This window comes from Ranitomeya imitator, chromosome 1, assembly GCF_032444005.1.
Source record: "Ranitomeya imitator isolate aRanImi1 chromosome 1, aRanImi1.pri, whole genome shotgun sequence".
Classification (NCBI taxonomy): domain Eukaryota; kingdom Metazoa; phylum Chordata; class Amphibia; order Anura; family Dendrobatidae; genus Ranitomeya; species Ranitomeya imitator.
In genome coordinates this window covers 805,508,841-805,530,673 of record NC_091282.1, presented here as the reverse complement: position 1 = coordinate 805,530,673, position 21,833 = coordinate 805,508,841, and the positions used below count along the sequence as shown (strand labels likewise).

The window sequence follows — 21,833 nt, the reverse complement described above, 5'->3', positions numbered from 1 at the left end:
CCGATGTTGGGAGGGCTGAACCCAAACAGTAACACAGACTTCCTGGTGAAGTCCATGTTCGGTGTCCGAGCCATGTTCGGTGTTCCCCATCTTTACTACTGACGCCAAAAATCCATGAATGACATGAGATAATATAGGGTCTGACTCGCACACATGTTACACATCAGAGCACACTATTTGACATTTCCAGATAATTTGAAGCACATGGAGGAGCAGCTATGATTTCCGTACCTGGGGCCTGTGTACACTGGAAGCCATCACCCGTAAAACCATGGTTGCAATGACATGAAAATGACCCGAGGGTGTTGGTGCACGTAGCATCTGGGTGGCACCTGCGCTCCGTACACTCATTCACATCTGAAAGCGAAAGAGAGAAAACGGATTCACATTTCTAGGGCAGACAGATGTGATAGCCAACCACAGGAGAATGTGCGGGGAAATCCCATGACGTGGGAGATGTCGGCACGTTCCGGACTAAAACCGAGCAGGTTGTAGCCGAAGTAAAGTGGTTAGATTACTTGTTAATTACATGTCAATGTAAGGTTCTGTGTTAGATTAGACAGGAAAAGATGGCACCAGACAACCTCCTTTTAATAGCGTCTGGCATCGGACATGAACTACTGCTGAGATCATCCGACGCCCCACTGCTTTTGTAGGATGTCCTAGAAATTAGGTAAGACCAGCGAGTCATCAGACAGTTGTTTTACCAGCGTACATCGGCCATGTTTCCAGATGTCAGGGTAGAAGGACCAGTTGCCACAAGATCCCTCTTTAGAGGAATCACAGGACTGCATATTTCAGTGAAGAGGGACCTCTCGCTCTGACTGGTCTGGAGGTCTCCACGAATTCTGAGAAAGGATTACAGCACGGTTTATAATCTCCAGCTGATGCTACACTCAATATTAACCTGCGGCTTTTTAGACCCTGGGAACTAATTTCTCGTCTGTCTTGCATCAGAATTCAAAGGGACGACGCATTAAGGACTCTAACATCTGCCCATTTTCTTTTTAAGCTTTTCAAACATACAATTAGTAAGTCAGAGCAGGAGATTAAAGACCTTCAGCCCTGAAGGAGGGTCTGCTTTGTTTCAGAACTACACCACGGACTTCTGGTGGCCACATGGGCTGGGAATAGAGTCATAGAGAGGGCAAAAAAACCCCCCACCAATCATGGTCACTAATCCAATGGGTTCCTTGCACGGAGGATCTACGGAGAGTAGCAGTCTTGGTGACCTGCAGGATGGTGACTCACTGAGACAAAAATTTGCGCCTAAACTTAAGAGAAACATAAGCCACAAGTGCAGGGGGCTTGACCTGAACTTTGAGAACGAGAGGTTTGTCATTTGCCAGGAGACCTGGCTGGGAAAGACATGTCACTCTTCTGCCCCCCACCTCAAATCTTGCGCGGTCGCTCCCGGGTCTGGCTTGCACAACGGCATCAGGACCTTACTGCACATGTGCCGTTCCTGGGAATGATGGGGTTTGTGTAATTCCCAACTATTAAAGTACAGAGTTGTTTAATCCCCCACTTATTATTGAAATGGTCCTAAACTTCATGTAGGGGTTTGTCTTATCACCAGGTACGGACTGGGGATGAAATTCAGCCCTGGCATTTGAAATCAAACACAGGCCCATGGTGTCCCCATCCCCAAGAACCAGATGGGATATATCACTAATATTACCCTGGATGGAGGAAAGGAAGATTTACTACAAGACCAATATTTCTAATTATACCACGGCATGCTGAGGTAAGTGACGGAGTGACCGGCTTTGTGCTCCATCACAACTGTTAGCAGTATGGGTGTCTTGAGAACATTGATTCTGTTAACAACGTAGCACACAAGGCAGCCCACAACCAGACCGGCCCTTCTGGCATTTGCCAGAATTGCCAAATGGCCAGTCCGGCCCTGCTTATCACTGAGAGTCAACACTTATTGGGGTGTCTAACGTCTTTCTACCTGGGCTGCTGCACTGTGGGAGTTGTTGGGCAGATAGTCGGTCAGAGATCCAGTGAGAGACTCAGAGTCCAGTCACCAGCCAGTGAGTGCCTCATAGTCCAGTCACCAGCCAGTGAGTGCCTCAGAGTCCAGTCACCAGCCAGTGAGTGCCTCAGAGTCCAGTCACCAGCCAGTGAGTGCCTCAGAGTCCAGTCACCAGCCAGTGAGTGCCTCAGAGTCCAGTCACCAGCCAGTGAGTGCCTCAGAGTCCAGTCACCAGCCAGTGAGTGCCTCAGAGTCCAGTCACCAGCCAGTGAGTGCCTCAGAGTCCAGTCACCAGCCAGTGAGTGCCTCATAGTCCAGTCACCAGCCAGTGAGTGCCTCAGAGTCCAGTCACCAGCCAGTGAGTGCCTCAGAGTCCAGTCACCAGCCAGTGAGTGCCTCAGAGTCCAGTCACCAGCCAGTGAGTGCCTCAGAGTCCAGTCACCAGCCAGTGAGTGCCTCAGAGTCCAGTCACCAGCCAGTGAGTGCCTCAGAGTCCAGTCACCAGTCAGTGAGAGCCTCATAGTCCAGTCACCAGCCAGTGAGTGCCTCAGAGTCCAGTCACCAGCCAGTGAATGCCTCAGAGTCCAGTCACCAGCCAGTGAGTGCCTCAGAGTCCAGTCGCCAGTCAGCGAGAGCCTCAGAGTCCAGTCACCAGCCAGTGAGTGCCTCAGAGTCCAGTCACCAGTCAGTGAGAGCCTCAGAGTCCATTCACCAGCCAGTGAGTGCCTCAGTGTACAGTCACCAGCCAGTGAACCAGCCAGAAACCATGTGAGGTGATTATTTTCCCTCTTCCAGTGGGCCGAATAGAGATGAACTGACCAGAACAAACCTATAGGATAGCCTGAGGACCATGACCCTTAAGGCAGATGGCATTCCCTGGTCTCTGGTGTACAGTATCCTTAGTCTACCAGAATACCACACTGTCGATGCAGGGCACCATATTGCGTTTGGAGACCCCCTGATGTACCTAAACAGTGGAAATCCCCCAATTCTAACTACAACCCTTACCCCAATCACACCCACAGCCCTAACCACAACCCTAATCCCAACACCCCTATCCCTAATCCCAACCCTAACCATAATCCTAACCACAAACCATAACCCCAACACCACTCTAACCCCTACACCACAACCCTAACTCTAGCCCTAGTTCTAACCCTAGCCCCATCCTCAACCCTAGCCCTAACCCTAGCTATAGTCTCAACTATAACCCCAACCATAACCCCAACGCTAGCCCCAACCCTAGCTATAAACCCAACTCTAACCCTAGCCCCAACCCTAACCCTAGCTATAACCCCATCTATAACCTCAACCCTAATGGAAAAAAAGATACTTTTTTTATTCTATTATTTTTCCCTAATTAAGGAGGTGATAAGGGGGGGTTTTATTTACTTTTTTTTTATTTTGAGGTCTATGATTGATAGACCTTATCACAGTGATCAAAATGAACCAATAGGAAAATTCTATTGTTGCCGGGTGCTAGCCAGCAGATCTCAGCGGGCGCACAGCGCATGCTCCCACCATTTTTTTCAAGGAAGATGATGCCGAGGGCTGGGGGACACAGCCGGAGGGACCGGGGGACATCGCACGTACCAGGGAGGCTCGGGGGACCCCATTTCTCTCTCCTCTGATATGCTAGATCATATCAGAGAAGAGAGAAATAAATGGGAAATCAAACCATTTTTTTGCGGTCGCCGTTATTACGTGTATAACAGTGATCGCAACACTGGCGTTGGTAAAAACCTGACCCGAATCATGTTTTCTAGGGTCTCAGCTACCCCTGGTAGCCGAGAACCCAGAGATTTTCCGATTCTGGGGGGAACTATAACCTTATTTCTCAGCGCCGTTAAAAAGCGGCGCTGAGGAATAAGTACCATTTAACTGCCACCGTTAAAGGCGTATCGACGGTCGTTAAAGGGTTAATAAATGAAAACAAATCGTTTTTGAAGTTCATCCCATTAGGGAACTTAGTGTTCCTCCGCAAAATCCAATATGCCCTCTCATCATTTCTGTAAACCCTTTATGGACATCCAGGAGGAGCTGTCATTTTTCAGTAGGCTCGTAGACAAAGTGTTGCCAAGGGTGAGTCCCTTCTTAAGCAGCACATCTGCAGCCTTGTTTGGTGATTGTACGCAAGGTGTCATCATGGCTGGTAACAAGTAGATATTTGCGGATGCTGCTGCTAATTTGATAGAACTGAGGACTATACAGGGTGGAAAATGTTAGATTGGGCATGGTTTGGAGGGGATGAAGGTATAGTGGCACTAGAAGCGGATATACATTTACTGGCCGCAGTATTGAATGCTTGTTTAATTTCTTCGGCATTATAGCCTCCGTAAGACGCTTACATATGATCGCACTTTCCTTATTGAAAGATGTAGGGGTGGAACAAATACAATTAGCCCAATTAAACTCACCAACAGGTATAGCTCGAATAGTATGGGAAGGGTGAGGCCAGCATCACACTAGGCGTAGGGAAATATGGTCCGTATTTAACATGTGCAATACGCAGAAATGATCCCAAAACAGTGATCCGTATGTCATCCGTAGGCAGGGTGTGGCTGCGTATTTTGCGCATGTAAACCTCCGTATGTAATCCGTATGGCGACATTTTCTCGCCGGCTTGCAAAATGTACATAGAATGGATCCATGGGCTTAAATATTCGTGAAAACATATATATATAGTCTATGTATGTATGTATGTATGTATGTGTGTATATATATATATATATATATATATATATATATACACACACACTAAATGGTGGCCCGATTCTAACGCATCGGGTATTCTAGAATATGCATGTCCACGTAGTATATTGCCTAACCACGTAGTATATTGCCCAGCCACGTAGTATATTGCCCAGCCATGTAGTATATTGCCCAGCCATGTAGTATATTGCCCAGCCACGTAGTATATTGTCCAGCCACGTAGTATATAGCCCAGCCACATAGTATATTGCCCAGCCACGTAGTATATTGCCTAGCGATGTAGTATACAGCACAGAGCCACGTAGTATACAGCACAGACACGTAGTCACGTAGTATACTGCCCAGCCACATAGTATATTGCCCAGCCACATAGTATATTGCCCAGTCATGTATTATATTGCCCAACCACGTAGTATATTGCCCAGCCACATAGTATATTGCCCAGTCATGTAGTATACAGCACAGAGCCACGTAGTATACAGCACAGACACGTAGTCACGTAGTATACTGCCCAGCCACATAGTATATTGCCCAGCCACGTAGTATACTGCCCAGCCACATAGTATATTGCTCAGCCACATAGTATATTGCCCAGCCACATAGTATATTGCCCAGTCATGTAGTATACAGCACAGAGCCACGTAGTATACAGCACAGCCACATAGTACAGGTTCTTCTCAAAAAATTAGCATATAGTGTTAAATTTCATTATTTACCATAATGTAATGATTACAATAAAACTTTCATATATTATAGATTCATTATCCACCAACTGAAATTTGTCAGGTCTTTTAAGTTTTAATACTGATGATTTTGGCATACAACTCCTGATAACCCAAAAAACCTGTCTCAATAAATTAGCATATTTCACCCATCCAATCAAATAAAAGTGTTTTTTAATAACAAACAAAAAAAGCATCAAATAATAATGTTCAGTTATGCACTCAATACTTGGTCGGGAATCCTTTGGCAGAATTGACTGCTTCAATGCGGCGTGGCATGGAGGCAATCAGCCTGTGACACTGCTGAGATGTTATGGAGGCCCAGGATGCTTCAATAGCGGCCTTAAGCTCATCCAGAGTGTTGGGTCTTGCGTCTCTCAACTTTCTCTTCACAATATCCCACAGATTCTCTATGGGGTTCAGGTCAGGAGAGTTGGCAGGCCAATTGAGCACAGTAATACCATGGTCAGTAAACCATTTACCAGTGGTTTTGGCACTGTGAGCAGGTGCCAGGTCGTGCTGAAAAATGAAATCTTCATCTCCATAAAGCATTTCAGCCGATGGAAGCATGAAGTGCTCTAAAATCTCCTGATAGCTAGCTGCATTGACCCTGCCCTTGATGAAACACAGTGGACCAACACCAGCAGCTGACATGGCACCCCACACCATCACTGACTGTGGGTACTTGACACTGGACTTCAGGCATTTTGGCATTTCCTTCTCCCCAGTCTTCCTCCAGACTCTGGCACCTTGATTTCCGAATGACATGCAAAATTTGCTTTCATCAGAAAAAAGTACTTGGGACCACTTAGCAACAGTCCAGTGCTGCTTCTCTGTAGCCCAGGTCAGGCGCCTCTGCCGCTGTTTATGGTTCAAAAGTGGCTTTACCTGGGGAATGCGGCACCTGTAGCCCATTTCCTGCACACGCCTGTGCACGGTGGCTCTGGATGTTTCCACACCAGACTCAGTCCACTGCTTCCTCAGGTTCCCCAAGGTCTGGAATCGGTCCTTCTCCACAATCTTCCTCAGGGTCCGGTCTCCTCTTCTCGTTGTACAGCGTTTTCTGCCACATTGTTTCCTTCCAACAGACTTACCATTGAGGTGCCTTGATACAGCACTCTGGGAACAGCCTATTTGTTGAGAAATTTCTTTCTGGGTCTTACCCTCTTGCTTGAGGGTGTCAATGATGGCCTTCTTGACATCTGTCAGGTCGCTAGTCTTACCCATGATGGGGGTTTTGAGTAATGAACCAGGCAGGGAGTTTATAAAAGCCTCAGGTATCTTTTGCATGTGTTTAGAGTTAATTACTTGATTCAGAAGATTAGGGTAATAGGTCGTTTAGAGAACCTTTTCTTGATATGCTAATTTATTGAGACAGGTTTTTTGGGTTATCAGGAGTTGTATGCCAAAATCATCAGTATTAAAACAATAAAAGACCTGACAAATTTCAGTTGGTGGATAATGAATCTATAATATATGAAAGTTTTATTGTAATCATTACATTATGGTAAATAATGAAATTTAGCACTATATGCTAATTTTTTGAGAAGGACCTGTATATTGCCCAGTCATGTAGTATACAGCACAGAGCCACGTAGTATGCAGCACAGTCACGTAGTATACTGCCCAGTCACGTAGTATATTGGCCAGTCACGTAGTATGCACCATATCCCTGTTAAAAAAAAGAATTAAAATAAAAAATAGTTACATACTCACCTTCCGGATCGAAGCGGCCGATTACCGATGCTCGTCGCGCACTCCGATCTGAAGAGTGCATTGGGTTCTCGCGAGATGATGACGTAGCGGTCATCATATCGCGAGACCGCAATGCATGGAGCGGTCACCGAGGCATCGCGAGGAGCATCGGTAACCGGTCGCTTCGATCCGGGGGCCAACCGAGGCCGAGTATGTAACTATTTTTTATTTTTTTAATTATTTTTAACATTAGATATTTTTACTATTCATGCTGCATAGGCCATAGGTCATTAGCGGAGCGGAGGGCACAGGTAGGGTGGTAAACTGAGACCAGAGAGGAGATGTATGGTGGTGCTGAGCCATGGAGTGCTTTGTGGATGAGGGTAGTAGTTTTGCACTGGATTCTTGACTGGATGGGTAACCAGTGTAATGACTGGCAAAAGGTAGAGGCATCGGTGTAACGGTTGGTGAGGAATATGATCCTGGCAGCAGCATTCAGGACAGATTGGAGCGGGGAAAGTTTGGTAAGAGGGAGGCCGATTAGTAGAGAGTTACAATAGTCCAGACGAGAATGAATAAGTGAAACAGTAAGAGTTTTTGCAGAGTCGAAACTAAGAAAAGGGCGAATTCTAGAAATGTTTTTGAGATGCAGATAAGAAGAGCGAGCCAGTGATCGAATATGTGGGGTAAATGAAAGCTCGGAATCAAGTATAACCCCAAGGCAGCGGGCATGTTACTTTGGAGTAATGGTGGAACCGCACACGGAGATGGCAATGTCAGGCAAAGGTAGGTTAACAGAGGGAGAAAACACGAGGAGTTCAGTTTTTGACAGGTTCAGTTTCAGGTAGAGGGAGGACATGATGTTAGAGACAGCGGTAAGACAATCACTCGTGCTTTCTAAAAAGGTCGGCTTGATAACAGGAGAAGAAGTGTATAATTGGGTGACGTCAGCATAGAGATGGTACTGGAAACCAAATCTACTGATTGTTTGTCCAATAGGGGCAGTATACAAAGAGAAGAGGAGGGGGCCTAGGACTGATCCTTGAGGAACCCCAACAGGGGAAGGTGAGAGGAGGAGGAATCGGCAAAAGATACAGTGAAGGATCGGTCAGAGAGATAGGAGGAGAACCTGGAGAGATCGGTGTCCTTGAGGCCAATGGAGCAGAGCATAGTGAGGAGGAGCTGATGATCCAAAGTGTCGAATGCTGCGGAGAGATCCAAGAGAATTAGCATGGAGTAGTGACCATTAGACTTAGCGGTTAGTAGGTCATTAGAGAATTTAGTGAGGGCAGTTTCAGTAGAGTATAAAGGCAGCTATGTGCAGGACAGTACAGATCGGTAACTGAACTTTGCAGTTCAGAAACAACAAGCTGCTGATGAGTTAAGAAAAAGTTTCTAAAAATTTGTATCGTGGATTATAGTGGATAGAAGTACTAAGCAGTGTAGCTATGAATCCAGCACAGATAAACCACTTATTAACAAGCGGTAGAATCATTGATGATATCATTCACACAGAACGAGCTTGTCCCGGCCCCTGTCATTGACAGGACAGAGCCCCTCACAGATAACCTCACATTCACACAGGAGCTTCTCCCTGACTCCTGCCATCGACAAGACAGAGCTCCTCACAGATCGCCTCACATTCACACAGAAGGAGCTTCTCCCGGACCCCTGCCATCGACATGACAGAGCCCCTCACAGATAGCCTCACGTTCACACAGAAAGAGTTTCTCCCGGACCCCTGCCATCGACATGACAGAGCCCCCTCCTCACAGATCACCTCACATTCACACAGAAGGAGCTTCTACCGGACCCCTGCCATCGACAGGGCAGAGCCCCTCACAGATAGCCTCACTTTCACACAAGAGCTTATCCCAGACTCCTCCCATCGACATGACAGAGCCCCTCACATTCACACAGAAGGACTTCTCCCAGACCCCTGCCATCAACATGAAATAGCCCCTCACAGAACACCTCACATTCACACAGGAGTTTCTCCCAGACCCCTGCCATCGACATGACAGAGCCCCTCACAGATCGCCTCACATTCACACAGAAGAAACTTCTCCCGGACCCCTGCCATCGACATGAAAGAGCCCCTCTCAAAACACCTCACATTCACACAGAAGGAGCTTCTCCCGGACCCCTGCCATCGACATGACAGAGCCCCCTCTTCACAGATCACCTCACATTCACACAGAAGGAGCTTCTCCTGGACCCTGGCCATCGACACGACAGAACCCCCTCCTCACAGATCACCTCACATTCACACACAAGGAGCTTCTACCGGACCCCTGCCATTGACAGGGCAGAGCCCCTCACAGATAGCCTCACTTTCACACAAGAGCTTATCCCAGACTCCTGCCATCGACATGACAGAGACCCTCACAGATCGCCTCACATTCACACAGAAGGAACTTCTCCCGGACCCCTGCCATCGACATGAAAGAACCCCTCACAGAACACCTCACATTCACACAGGAGTTTCTCCCAGACCCGTGCCATCGACATGACAGAGCCCCTCACAGATCACCTCACATTCACACAGAAGGAACTTCTCCTGGACCCCTGCCATCGACATGAAAGAGCCCCTCACAGATCACCTCACATTCACACAGAAGGAGCTTCTCCCGGACCCCTGCCATTGACATGACAGAGCCCCTCACAGATCACCTCACATTCACACAGGAGTTTCTCCCAGACCCGTGCCATCGACATGACAGAGCCCCTCACAGATAACTTCAAATTCACACATGAGCTTCTCCAGGACCCCTGACTGCAATCAGACTGCGGAGTTTGGGAGTCACATTTTTTTCTTCCTTTTCTTCTTTTCAGGCCTTGGGGGCGACTAATTAAAAGATGAAAGTGATCACACAGGAACAAGAGGACAATGGCTGCTGTGTTGTGGGTTTGTCTGAAATCTGCACCTTGATACTCAGATGGATCATTTGTTTCCTTAAAATTTCCTGGAAAGTTTATTGAAGTGGCCTCATCCTTGTGGCTGAGGTTTTATCTAGCACCGTGGACCGGATCAGAATGGGGAAGAAAATACAGAGGGTCCCATATTGTGCCAGCGCAGCTCCATGACCTAAACATGCAGAACTTTTGGGGTTTACAGGGATTAATTTCTGCCTTCCTGAAGCTGTCTTATAAGGCTGACACTATAAAACAATAGGTCAGCCAAGAGATCCCTGTTATCTGAGATGAAGCCGGGAATATAGAACCTCAGAAAAGGAGAACTGCGTATTCACCGAAATACATAACCACTGAGCCACGCTATAAGAACCTTCATGTCGAAGCTATGAAGCCCATTTATTAAAAGGGGCTGGAGTGTAGCTGGGATAGACATTATGTATTCTTACCGATGCATGTCTGTCCGCTCCTCGTGTAACCAGGGAAACATTCACACGTAAAGACGCCATCGCCACGTGGTACGCACTGAGATGTGGTCGTGTCACAGCCATGTGTGCCATCCTCACAGGGGTTAGAGAATGAGGCCCCAGCTAAGGAAAAAGATGGAAGAATAATAAAATCCTGTGCATACAGCCGCCCAACGAGGATGGAGACAAGATCCCTCAAATCAACCAACCGGACTGTGGCCAAACTGCAATCGGGCCATAATCATGGAGTTAAAGGTTGTATGTACACCAGCAGAATAGTGAGTTCAGCTCTGGGGTATAATACGGGATGTAACTCAGGATCAGTAATGTAATGTATGTACACAGTGACTGCATCAGCAGAATAGTGAGTGCAGCTCTGGGGTATAATACAGGATGTAACTCAGGATCAGTAATGTACTGTACGTACACAGTGACTGCACCAGCAGAATAGTGAGTGCAGCTCTGGAGTATAATACAGGATGTAACTCAGGATCAGTAATGTATGTACACAGTGATTGCACCAGCAGAATAGGGAGCACAGCTCTGAAGTATAATACAGGATGTACGGTAACTCAGGATAGTACAGGATCAGTAATGTAATGTATGTACACAGTGACTGCATCAGCAGAATAGTGAGTGCAGCTCTGGGGTATAATACAGGATGTAACTCAGGATCAGTAATGTACTGTACGTACACAGTGACTGCACCAGCAGAATAGTGAGTGCAGCTCTGGAGTATAATACAGGATGTAACTCAGGATCAGTAATGTATGTACACAGTGACAGCACCAGCAGAATAGTGAGTGCAGCTCTGGGGTATAATACAGGATGTAACTCAGGATCACTACAGGATCAGTAATGTAATATATGTACACAGTGACTGCACCAGCAGAATAGTGAGTGCAGCTCTGGGGTATAATACAGGATGTAACTCAGGATCAGTAATGTAATGTATGTACACAGTGACTGCCCCAGCAGAATAGTGAGTGCAGCTCTGGGGTATAATATGGGATGTAACTCAAGATCAGTAATGTAATGTATGTACACAGTGACTGCACCAGCAGAATAGTGAGTGCAGCTCTGGAATATAATACAGGATGTAACTCAGGATAGTACAGGATCAGTAATGTAATGTATGTACACAGTGACTGCACCAGCAGAATATGGAGCGCAACTGTGAAGTATAATAAAGGATGTAACTCAGGATCAGTAATGTAATGTATGTACACAGTGACTGCACCAGCAGAATAGTGAGTGTAGCTCTAGGGTATACACATGATCATGGCACTCACATGGCACGCAGTTCTGTCCATCTGCTGAAAACTCGTATCCCGGCTGACACTCGCACTTGTAGCTGCCAGGAAGGTTCAGACATTGAGTGTTGCGGCCGCAGTTGGCGACTCCGGACTCACATTCATTCACATCTTGGGAGAGAACACAGTGAAATCCATGCATTACACAGTGGGATTGTGCCCCCCATAAGCCGTAATCTATGGATCTGCTTGTGGAGTGTTTGATTGCAGAACTGACATTGTGGTGTTGACTGTCCCATAATTCAGAAAATGAAATTTTTAGACCGTAGATCTCAGCTGAGATGTCACGGCAATAGCGCATCAATACTCTCGCCAATCAGTGCGGCTGAGATGGATGTGACGGCACATGACTATGACCTCGGTGACTGTCGAGAGCGGTGGCACAGGCAGAGACCGGACAAGCGGCAGGGAGTCGCTACTATCCCTACTATCCCCAGGGAGGGTGAGTTTGTAAAATAATAAAGGGATTGTCCACTTTCCTGAATATGGGTCCCAAACTATGAAATTTATTAAAATATCAGTGCCTCATAAAAATAATAATTATAATTTTTTTTCCCTAATTGTCCCGTTCTTAGAAGTTTTGTGAATACATTAGTATTTCTAGTACTGAAAGGGTTGTTTTCATGTCTTTCCGTCAGGGGCGCCCAGCGTACTGACTGCCAGGAGCAGTGACACCAATTTGGACTGACCGGCCTCTATTGCTGCACGTGAGCTGGTGGGAGCAACACATGTGCTCAGTATGGCAGTGCTGGTGAAGGGGAGCGTGGCACGTGGACACTGAGCACAAGAGAGAGCCCCTCACTGGAACGAGGACAAGTCAGGGGGGGTCTGCGGCTGGACTTACCAGTGCAATCTCTGCCATCTCCATAGTAGCCGCTTGCACAGACGCAGGTGTAATTCTGTCCGGACGACGGCCGGCACTGGGCTCGCGTGTCACACAGATGCGTGCCATCGTAGCAGGGGCTCCCTTGTGCGGGCTCCTGAGAAGAATCTGGGGGCAAAACAAATGAAGCTGGGCAAAAAGTGCAAAACCTCTCAGGCTGTTTGCTCACCTCATTTTGGCGGGAGGGCCTGGACCCCTTAGACCCACCCAAAGACTCCTGGCAGAGAGACCCACAATGAGAGGAATCTTTTGGGAAAGGATAGCCGCAATCTCACAAAGCTCGGAAACCGAGCCTGGATTTGAACCAAAACCCTTCTCACAGCTGGGAATTTGTTACAACTGTCTAGTCCTGGAGACAGTTTCTCCTGTACTGATACATTGTAGCAAACAATCAATCCAGAGCTTCCAGAGGATGAGCAAAACTGGAGACAATTGTGGCAATGTGAATAATTCCATTCAGAGACTGAAAACCTGCAGACCGCAAACAAAAATGAAAAGAAGATGCCACGTCGTGGAGCACGAGCCGACCCTGTGGACAACAAGATACGCTTTAATGAATTCTGACAGCACAATGGCTCTGTGGCTCCGGTCATCCTCTGCTGATCTCCAGCAGTCACACTGAACTCCACTAACTTTTTCTGCCCGTCCTATAGTCAATGAAGGAAGCGGAGATGCTTCCTCGGAATCAGTGAAGAACCCAGTGGTCGGATCCCCAGCGATCACTGTTAGGGTTGGGATAACTTTAATGATGGGAAAGACCCTGTGAACTATAAGCAGAATCCGCTGTTGCTTCTTCCTGCCAGCAGAAAGTTTAGTCAATGGATTACGAAGGCTGAGAAGGTTGCAGCACTTTGCAGTGACTCCCCAATGCTGTTCTCTGGTGGGTTTCCTTTGTGTTGGGTCTTGTTCGGTTTCCTCCCACAGCAGAATGTCTTTCGCCTCCTTCTACGCCCGGGTGGGAGGGGAAGGGTCTCCTTAGCTTTTTTCTGCATGCAACAAAGCCCCTTTTCTGTCCTGTAACTGCCTGAGTAATTTGGCGTCAACTCTCGGGTCAGGAAGTCAATAAACCTAATGTGCTCCATAAAGTCTCCTGCAGAGCGTAGGCCACTATTCATCAGTCAGACACAAAGGGGGCCAGATAAAGACCCTTGACAATGGCAGGAGAACAAAGCCGGAGGAAGTGTAGAGGCAAATTACAAGCTTGTGAAATCTGCTGCCTTCATTAAAGGGGCGGAATGATTCTAGCGATTCCAGAGTCGTGAATAAAGGTACCGTCACACTAAGCGACGCTGCAGCGATACCGACAACGATCCGGATCGCTGCAGCGTCGCTGTTTGGTCGCTGGAGAGCTGTCACACAGACAGCTCTCCAGCGACCAACGATGCCGGTAACCAGGGTAAACATCGGGTTACTAAGCGCATGGCCGCGCTTAGTAACCCGATGTTTACCCTGGTTACCATCGTTAAAGTAAAAAAAACAACCACTACATACTTACCTACCGCTGTCTGTCCCCAGCGCTCTGCTTCTCTGCTCTGGCTGTGAGCACAGCGGCCGGAAAGCAGAGCGGTGACGTCACCGCTCTGCTTTCCGGCTGGCCGGCGCTCACAGCCAGAGCAGAGAAGCACAGCGCCGGGGACAGACAGCAGAAGGTAAGTATGTAGTGGTTGTTCTTTTTACTTTAACGATGGTAACCAGGGTAAACATCGGGTTACTAAGCGCGGCCCTGCGCTTAGTAACCCGATGTTTACCCTGGTTACCAGCGAAGACATCGCTGAATCGGCGTCACACACGCCGATTCAGCGATGTCAGCAGGAGCGCCAGCGACGAAACAAAGTTCTGGACTTTCTTCCCCGACCAGCGATATCACAGCAGGATCCTGATCGCTGCTGCCTGTCACACTGGACGATATCGCTAGCCAGGACGCTGCGATATCGTCTAGTGTGACGGTACCTTTAGGATCAGGGGCCGTACCGGAGGATGTTCAGAGGCACTCGAGTCACACCTCTGCCCTGCTCATCTCTACAGTTATGGGCAATAATCAAACTACTGGGATTGTGACAGGGAGTGGAAACTGACCGCACGCAGAGACCCCAATATAGACCCTGATGCACAGACCCCTTTTTTGTCCACTTAACATGAACAATCCAACATGGATTTACCAAACTTACCCTGAACGGACCCTATGTGACTGGTGATGGCGAAGCGGAGGACTTTCTCATCCTTGTTGTAAAGGGCAAACATGCGATCCACGGCCAGCTTCTGGGCATTGGGTGGGAACCTCTGGGAATGGTTGCAATCCTGGTAGGTGATATTTTGCCTCAGTCGGTAGGACAGTCTCTGGACTTCATTATTAGCCGATGTCACCGTGTATTCCCGGTGAGCCGTGGAGGTCACAACTGGAGGAGAACAAAAAGACAAATATCATTGAAATTACCGAGCCAGACGTGGCCAAGAGGGTGAGGATGGGCCGACATGGCAGGGCCAGGAAAGAGGGATCTCCCACCCCTAATATCGCACCATCGGATCCTTGTAAGAACTAGAGAACCAGACAGAAGAGACCAAAATGGGAACATGTACGACATCGAAAAAGTACAGGATCAGTAATGTGTGTACACGGTGACTGCACCAGCAGAATAGTGAGTGCAGCTCTGGAGTATAATACAAGATATAACTCAGGATCAGTAATGTAATGTATGTACCCAGTGACTGCACCAGCAGAATAGTGAGTGCAGGTCTGGAGTATAATACAGGATTTAACTCAGGATCAGTAATGTAATGTATGTACACAGTGACTGCACCAGCAGAATAGTGAGTGCAGCTCTGGAGTATAATACAGGATGTAACTCAGGATCAGTAATGTAATGTATGTACACAGTGACTGCACCAGCAGAATAGTGAGTGCAGCTCTTGAGTATAATACAGTATGTAACTCAGGATCAGTAATGTAATGTATGTACACAGTGACTATACCAGCAGAATAGTGAGTGCAGCTCTGGGGTACAATACGGGATGTAACTCAGGATCAGTAATGTAATGTATTTACACAGTGTCTGCACTAGCAGAATAGTGAGTGCAGCTCTGGAGTATAATATAGAATGTAACAAAGGATCAGTAATGTAATGTATGTAAACCATTTATTCATTATTTTATTGATGTAATGGTATTTGTGGACACCTCTTGTCCTTATTGCTCGTTCCTGTGATTTATGTGATATCAGGCCTCCCTGGTGCAAACTATTGAGCTGCTCTTTGTGTCTGTACCTTTACCCCTCAGTCTCCCCCATATGTTGCTCAACAGGCATTTTCGGCATTACCTGCCCCAGAGTACTGGTAGATTTCATAATACGGGTCAATCTGGACACGTGAGGACTCCGCGATGAAGGGAATTTGCCCTTTAATAGTCGTTCTTAAATGAATGTAGTTATCAGAATCAAATCCATCTGCGACTTGTGTGATGTGGACGACTTCTTCTCCGGGGGAAAATATGGCTTCAATGTTGTGGACAAGCTTGGCTCCTGTGTGACAAAAAAAAGAAAAAAAGAAGAAAGACAAATCAGCAACTGAGCCACACTCCACTCCTGACGGAAACGGGCAGGACGCAGGAGAGATCCTGTCCTCCTACATCTGGGGTCTGTGTCCTGGATCGCTCCATGTTCCCCAGCTATACACTTCTCCACTGATGTTGCAGTGTGTCCGAGCAGAATCAATGCTGTCACCAAACTGCTGCACGACCAGCTCTGACCTCGCCTACTGTATCCTCACCCATCTCTTGTAGATTGTGAGCCCTCATGGGCAGGGTCCTCTCTACTCATGTACAAGTCGTGACTTGAATTGATTCAGATTACTGTACTTGTTTGTTCATTATGTATAAGGAGCTGCAATATATATGCTCCACAGAACCAAACAGACGTGTATGAAGGGAGGTACACAGAGAAGTGGCTGTCAGCTGTTCCACCCGATCCTCCAAGGAATGTTCACTCGGCTGTCTGTGCTATTAACAGGGAGAGGGGAGTATGCCGCTACCAGACCCCTCTTACAGATAAGTAGGATTGGGCATGTTGAAGTCAAATATGCCCAATCATTTTGTTTTACATTGGATATATTTCATCAGATTCTTAGACTTAGAGTCATGAACTCACCAGTTATACTGAATCCATTCTGAAATCCGGGTTTTTCCAGTGCAAAAAGCCAACCAAAAAGTCCTCCGATGGCAGTTAGCGGGGTCAGCGACCAGGACGCGGGCTCCGGCACCTGACTGATGGCGGTGTAAGCTCTTCCATCATTGACCACAATGTACGCGTGAAGGTCAATACCGTCAAAGTTGACGGGCATCTGTCCCACGAGAAGGTTCCCGCTCACTTTACCATTGACCCTGTGTGGAGCACCTGACGAGAGAACTCCAAATGAAAAGTTGTTCAAGTCATAAATATGGAGCTGCAATCCGCTCCAACATTTGGTTAGTCCACCTGAATAAGGCAACCAGTTTCTCAACTTTACATGGTGGCCTCAAATGAATTGCACCTTTCTTCAAAGAACAGCACCACCCCTGTCCACAGGTTGTGTGTGGTATTGCAGCCTAGCTCCATTCACTGCAATAGCTGACATCAGGAGGGGAACCATTTTTGGTGCAAAGCAGCAAAGGGTTTGGAAGGAACTAACACACAATCTGTAGAGTAAAGATCCCCGTACAGATTGTGCTGCTGCATGTAAAAAGGTGCAACAAGTGACGATCGATATACGCACATAATGTGCAAATTAATTATTGGCCCCTGTGAAAGGGCTCTCAACACGTTATCCGAGCATTTTCGCTCCTCACTAGTAATCTGACCATGCCAGGGTGTTATCTGAGGGATTTCAGCGTGTTCAGGTAATATGTTTGAGTCCTTGCAGCTGCATGTTCTGCGGCTGTTACACAGACACAACACATGCAGGGATTCCCTAACAGCCGTAAAACATGCAGCCGCAGGGACTCTAACATATTATCCAAGCACACTGAAGATACTTCGATAACATCCAAGCACGCTGAAGATACTTCTATAACATCCGAGCACGCTGAAGATATTCCTATAACACCCGAACACGCTGATGATACTCCTATAACACTCGAGCATGCTGAAGATACTCCTTTAACACCTGAGCACGCTGAAGATACTTCTATAACATCCGAGCACGCTGAAGATACTTCTATAACATCCAAGCACGCTGAAGATATTCCTATAATACTGGAGCACGCTGAAGATACTCCTATAACACCCGAACACGCAGACGATACTCCTATAACACTCGAGCACGCTGAAGATACTCCTATAACACCCGAGCACGCTGAAGATACTCCTATAACACTCGAGCACGCTGAAGATACTCCTATAACACCCGAGCATGCTGAAGATACTCCTATAACACGCGAGCACGCTGAAGATACTCCTATGACACTCGAGCACGCAGAAGATCATCAGATAACACTCAAGCATGCTCGGATACCTTATCGGAGCACGTTCAATTATCACTATTCTCTACTCTTCTGGGAATTAATGAGCAGACTCCCATGAAAGTTTGTGCCTGGTGCACGGAAGTCAGCCATTACCTTTGGGCAGGCAGTGCACCCCATTGCCATAGTAGTTATCCAGGCAGTGACAGCAGAATCCCGTTGCGTAGTCCCTGCAGAAGGCGTATTGTGAGCAGTAACCGGGTGTTCTCTCGCAGGTCTCTCGTCTCACGGGGTTAAAAGTGAGCACTAGGGACAGTACAAGGACAATGGAAGCAAAACGGTAACTCGTGTATATTAGATCAGTGTTCCAGAGACCTGGATGTCTGTAAAACCGTGGCAGCATCATGGTAGGAGCTTACCGTCAGCGTCAAATCCACCCTCCTCATCGTATCCATAATTACGGGCGCCCTTGTAGAGAACATCAGGGTTCTGTTGATTGTCTGGTGGACTTTGGGTCACATCAGCGACGTCCGCGGTTATTGGCTCGGATGGATATTCTCGGGTGTCGTAGGAAGGAGCATTTCCAAGATCTTTATTCTCAGAAGGCTGGATGTGAGGTTCCTCGAAGTGGTCACCTCGGCTGTAAGGTGTCCAGCTAGGCTCTTCCTGAGACGGAGGTAAAGGGTTGTTGGACGGATCGTAAGGAGACTCTGGTTCCACCTGTTTGCCGGTAAATAGCGTGGTGGGATCATCAATGTCCAGGAATCCCAAATTTGCGTTTTCGGTCGTGGGCTGCTCTATCGTCTGCCCGGGGGAGTAGTCACCATCTGTATCGTCGTAATTCTCATCATAGTTGTTCTCCCCATTAAACTGATTTTCTTGGTCTTCATCAGGAAAGTCATTGTGGGAGTTGATCAGTGGTATGAACCTTTCTTGGGCGTGGGCGTTCACCACTTTAGCTGGTATCACGTTGTCTAATTCTGAAATGCTGCCAATATGGAAGACCCAAACTCCCGGGACTCCGACATTACTTGACCTAAGGGGAAAAAAGGCTTTGATTTGGATTTTCTCAAAAAAAAATTCTTTCACATACTGGTTAAATACACTCTCATAGACTGGCACTAACAATTCTCCAAACTGTCAGGGGGTAACTGGTCAGGTCACATTGAGCGGTCTGGTGTCAGCCATATTTACCGCATGGTCATACTTACTGATACAGGTTTTTCACAGATTGTTCACTGTTGGTGACGCTATAAAAAGGAGCTTCTCTCTTCAAGATTTCCGATTCTCCTCTGCTAAATCCCACTCTGGCTGGGAGTTCGAGTTGGACGTTGTAGGACTCTTTTGGCCTGGTCCCAAAAAACTGGAGCCCGTGTTCAGGGTACAGGAATAGGGCGTAGGAGTCGGACTCGTCGTAGGCCAGCACTGCCTGGAATGTGTTAAACTGCAGAAACAAAATGTTTTAGAAAGAAAAATCAATTTGCAACATATAGGGTGGCCATGGGTCTACTGGTGCCCCTGCAATTAAAGCTAAAGGTACCTTCACACTCAGCGACGCTGCAGCGATACCGATAACGATGTCGATCGCTGCAGCGTCGCTGTTTGGTCGTTGGAGAGCTGTCACACAGACAGCTCTCCAGCGACCAACGATCCCGAGGTCCCCGGTAACCAGGGTAAACATCGGGTTACTAAGCGCAGGGCCGCGCTTAGTAACCCGATGTTTACCATGGTTACCAGCGTAAACGTTAAAAAAACAAACACTACATACTTACCTTCAGCTGTCTGTCCTCCGGCGCTGTGCTTTCCTCTGCACTGTCAGCGCCGGTCAGCCGGAAAGCTTTCCGGCTGGCTGGCGCTGACACAGGATGCAGGAGGAGTGCAGAGAAGCACAGCGCCGGGGACAGACAGCTGAAGGTAAGTATGTAGTGTTTGTTTTTTTAACGTTTCCGCTGGTAACCAGGGTAAACATCGGGTTACTAAGCGCGGCCCTGCGCTTAGTAACCCGATGTTTACCCTGGTTACCAGTGAAGACATCGCTGGATCGGCGTCACACACGCCGATCCAGCGATGTCAGCGGGAAGTCCAGCGACGAAATAAAGTTCTGGATTTTCCTCAGCGACCAACGATCTCCCAGCAGGGGCCTGATCGTTGGTCGCTGTCACACATAACGATTTCCTTAACAATATCGTTGCTACGTCACAAAAAGCAACGATATCGTTATGTGTGAAGGTACCTTAAGTTAATCCTCGCTTTCAATGCAACACCTGTAATGATTGACAGGTTGCACTATATTTACCATCTGATCATTTTTTGCTTCCTAACTCTTTAAAGCTCGCAAAGCTAAATGTAGCCTAGCACAAGAATAAATAATGCCATTGAGTGTTAGGTGGTGCGAAAGTCATGGCACTGCAATTTATGCGCTATCCTAAGTTACCCACTGAAAAAATATTATACTGTAAAGTGTAACACTACAAACCACTATTTAGTGACCATAAAGTATTTCGGCTTTGCATTATGATTTTTGGTGGTCACAAGCCACAGGTATTTACGCCACCGGTGGTCCTCCTTCAGCCAAATCACACACCTCTAGGGCCAAACTTGGCCAAAAAATTGCTGAGAGGACTGTGTAAAAAGTATTACAATCAAACCAAATCATATCCTGTTTTCAAATGCTATACTGCCCCCTATTGGCCAAATGATTAGAAAAAAAATTCTCAAATGGGTATCTTCTATGCAAAATTAGACTATTTGACTGTGCCTCAGGAAGAGAATTGAAAAAGTGAACCGAGAATGTCATATGAAAGTATAAAATAAACCATTTTAACAACAATTACCTATTGCCAAACCTTGCATATTTAATCAAAGTTTGCATCCATCCTAAAAAAACAAATGCCAGGACTGGATATATAACCTTGGGAGTTCGCCCCTTTCCTTGCAGTGGCAGGCCCGCAGGATGATTTCTAAACCAGAAGAATGTCGCTACCAAATTACTTCCTTTTCATCACGCGGAGTGGCCAGCCGTGCGCCTCATTAGTGTTTAGATGCTCTTGCATCGTCCATCAAACAATAGATCAAAGAGCGCTGGCAGCGAGACTTCAGGACATCGGCCTTAAAGACGGCGAGCTGGAATAGGCTAAACTAAAGTGCCAACAACTCCGAAAATTAGGGACACTGCGGCTTAAGCCGCTGTCCCCTGACTGCTGCGCCTTCTCCCCGCTCTTTATTGTATGAGATCTCCCCTTGAGTGAACCCAGGATGTATATGGGGTTAACTCCCCGCGGAGGGGGCGGGGCTTATCCCCTGCTCTTGGCGCCAGGAAGCGCCGATGTGCCATCCGATCCCAGGACCCGAACCTGTTTGGGCTGCCGGCATCATGGACCCGCTGGAGAGTGCGGTGAGGGAGAGGATCGGCAGGGAAGGAAGCGCATGGTTAGCAGCTTTGCTGCCCGGGAGCGACTCCTTCCCTGCCATAGTGCAGGCGGCGCCGCCAGAGGGTCGGCGCTCTCGCAGAGCCACCCGGCCTCCGGCACGGCTGAGCCCGCCAGTTTATTCAAGGAAGAGCGCGCGCAGCTCTCGTGCGCGCGCTTCTCCTGCTCTAGGCGCCAGGGAGACTGGAGGGAGCGCGTCACAGCAGGTGGGGGAGACACAGGGGTCGGCAGCGAGCTGTATAAGCTGCATCCCCCCTTCTGCCCCGGGCATAACAGGAGGGAGTGTAGGTCG

The 21,833-nt window shown here is 47.6% G+C and overlaps 1 protein-coding gene across 1 annotated transcript in view; it reads right to left on the bottom strand.

Moving 5' to 3' along the window:
• The window catches only part of NID2 (nidogen 2), a 76,222-nt gene that overhangs the window by 17,343 nt on the left and 37,046 nt on the right, over positions 1 to 21,833 (bottom strand). Inside the window, exons 3-12 of the mRNA XM_069738851.1 lie at positions 19,325 to 19,557; positions 18,533 to 19,149; positions 18,270 to 18,419; positions 16,825 to 17,070; positions 16,000 to 16,200; positions 14,855 to 15,082; positions 12,648 to 12,794; positions 11,783 to 11,914; positions 10,473 to 10,613; positions 232 to 357 (exon numbers count right to left, since the gene is read on the bottom strand). Coding sequence (XP_069594952.1) covers positions 232 to 357; positions 10,473 to 10,613; positions 11,783 to 11,914; positions 12,648 to 12,794; positions 14,855 to 15,082; positions 16,000 to 16,200; positions 16,825 to 17,070; positions 18,270 to 18,419; positions 18,533 to 19,149; positions 19,325 to 19,557 — 2,221 coding nt within the window. The remainder of the gene's footprint in view (positions 1 to 231; positions 358 to 10,472; positions 10,614 to 11,782; positions 11,915 to 12,647; positions 12,795 to 14,854; positions 15,083 to 15,999; positions 16,201 to 16,824; positions 17,071 to 18,269; positions 18,420 to 18,532; positions 19,150 to 19,324; positions 19,558 to 21,833) is intronic.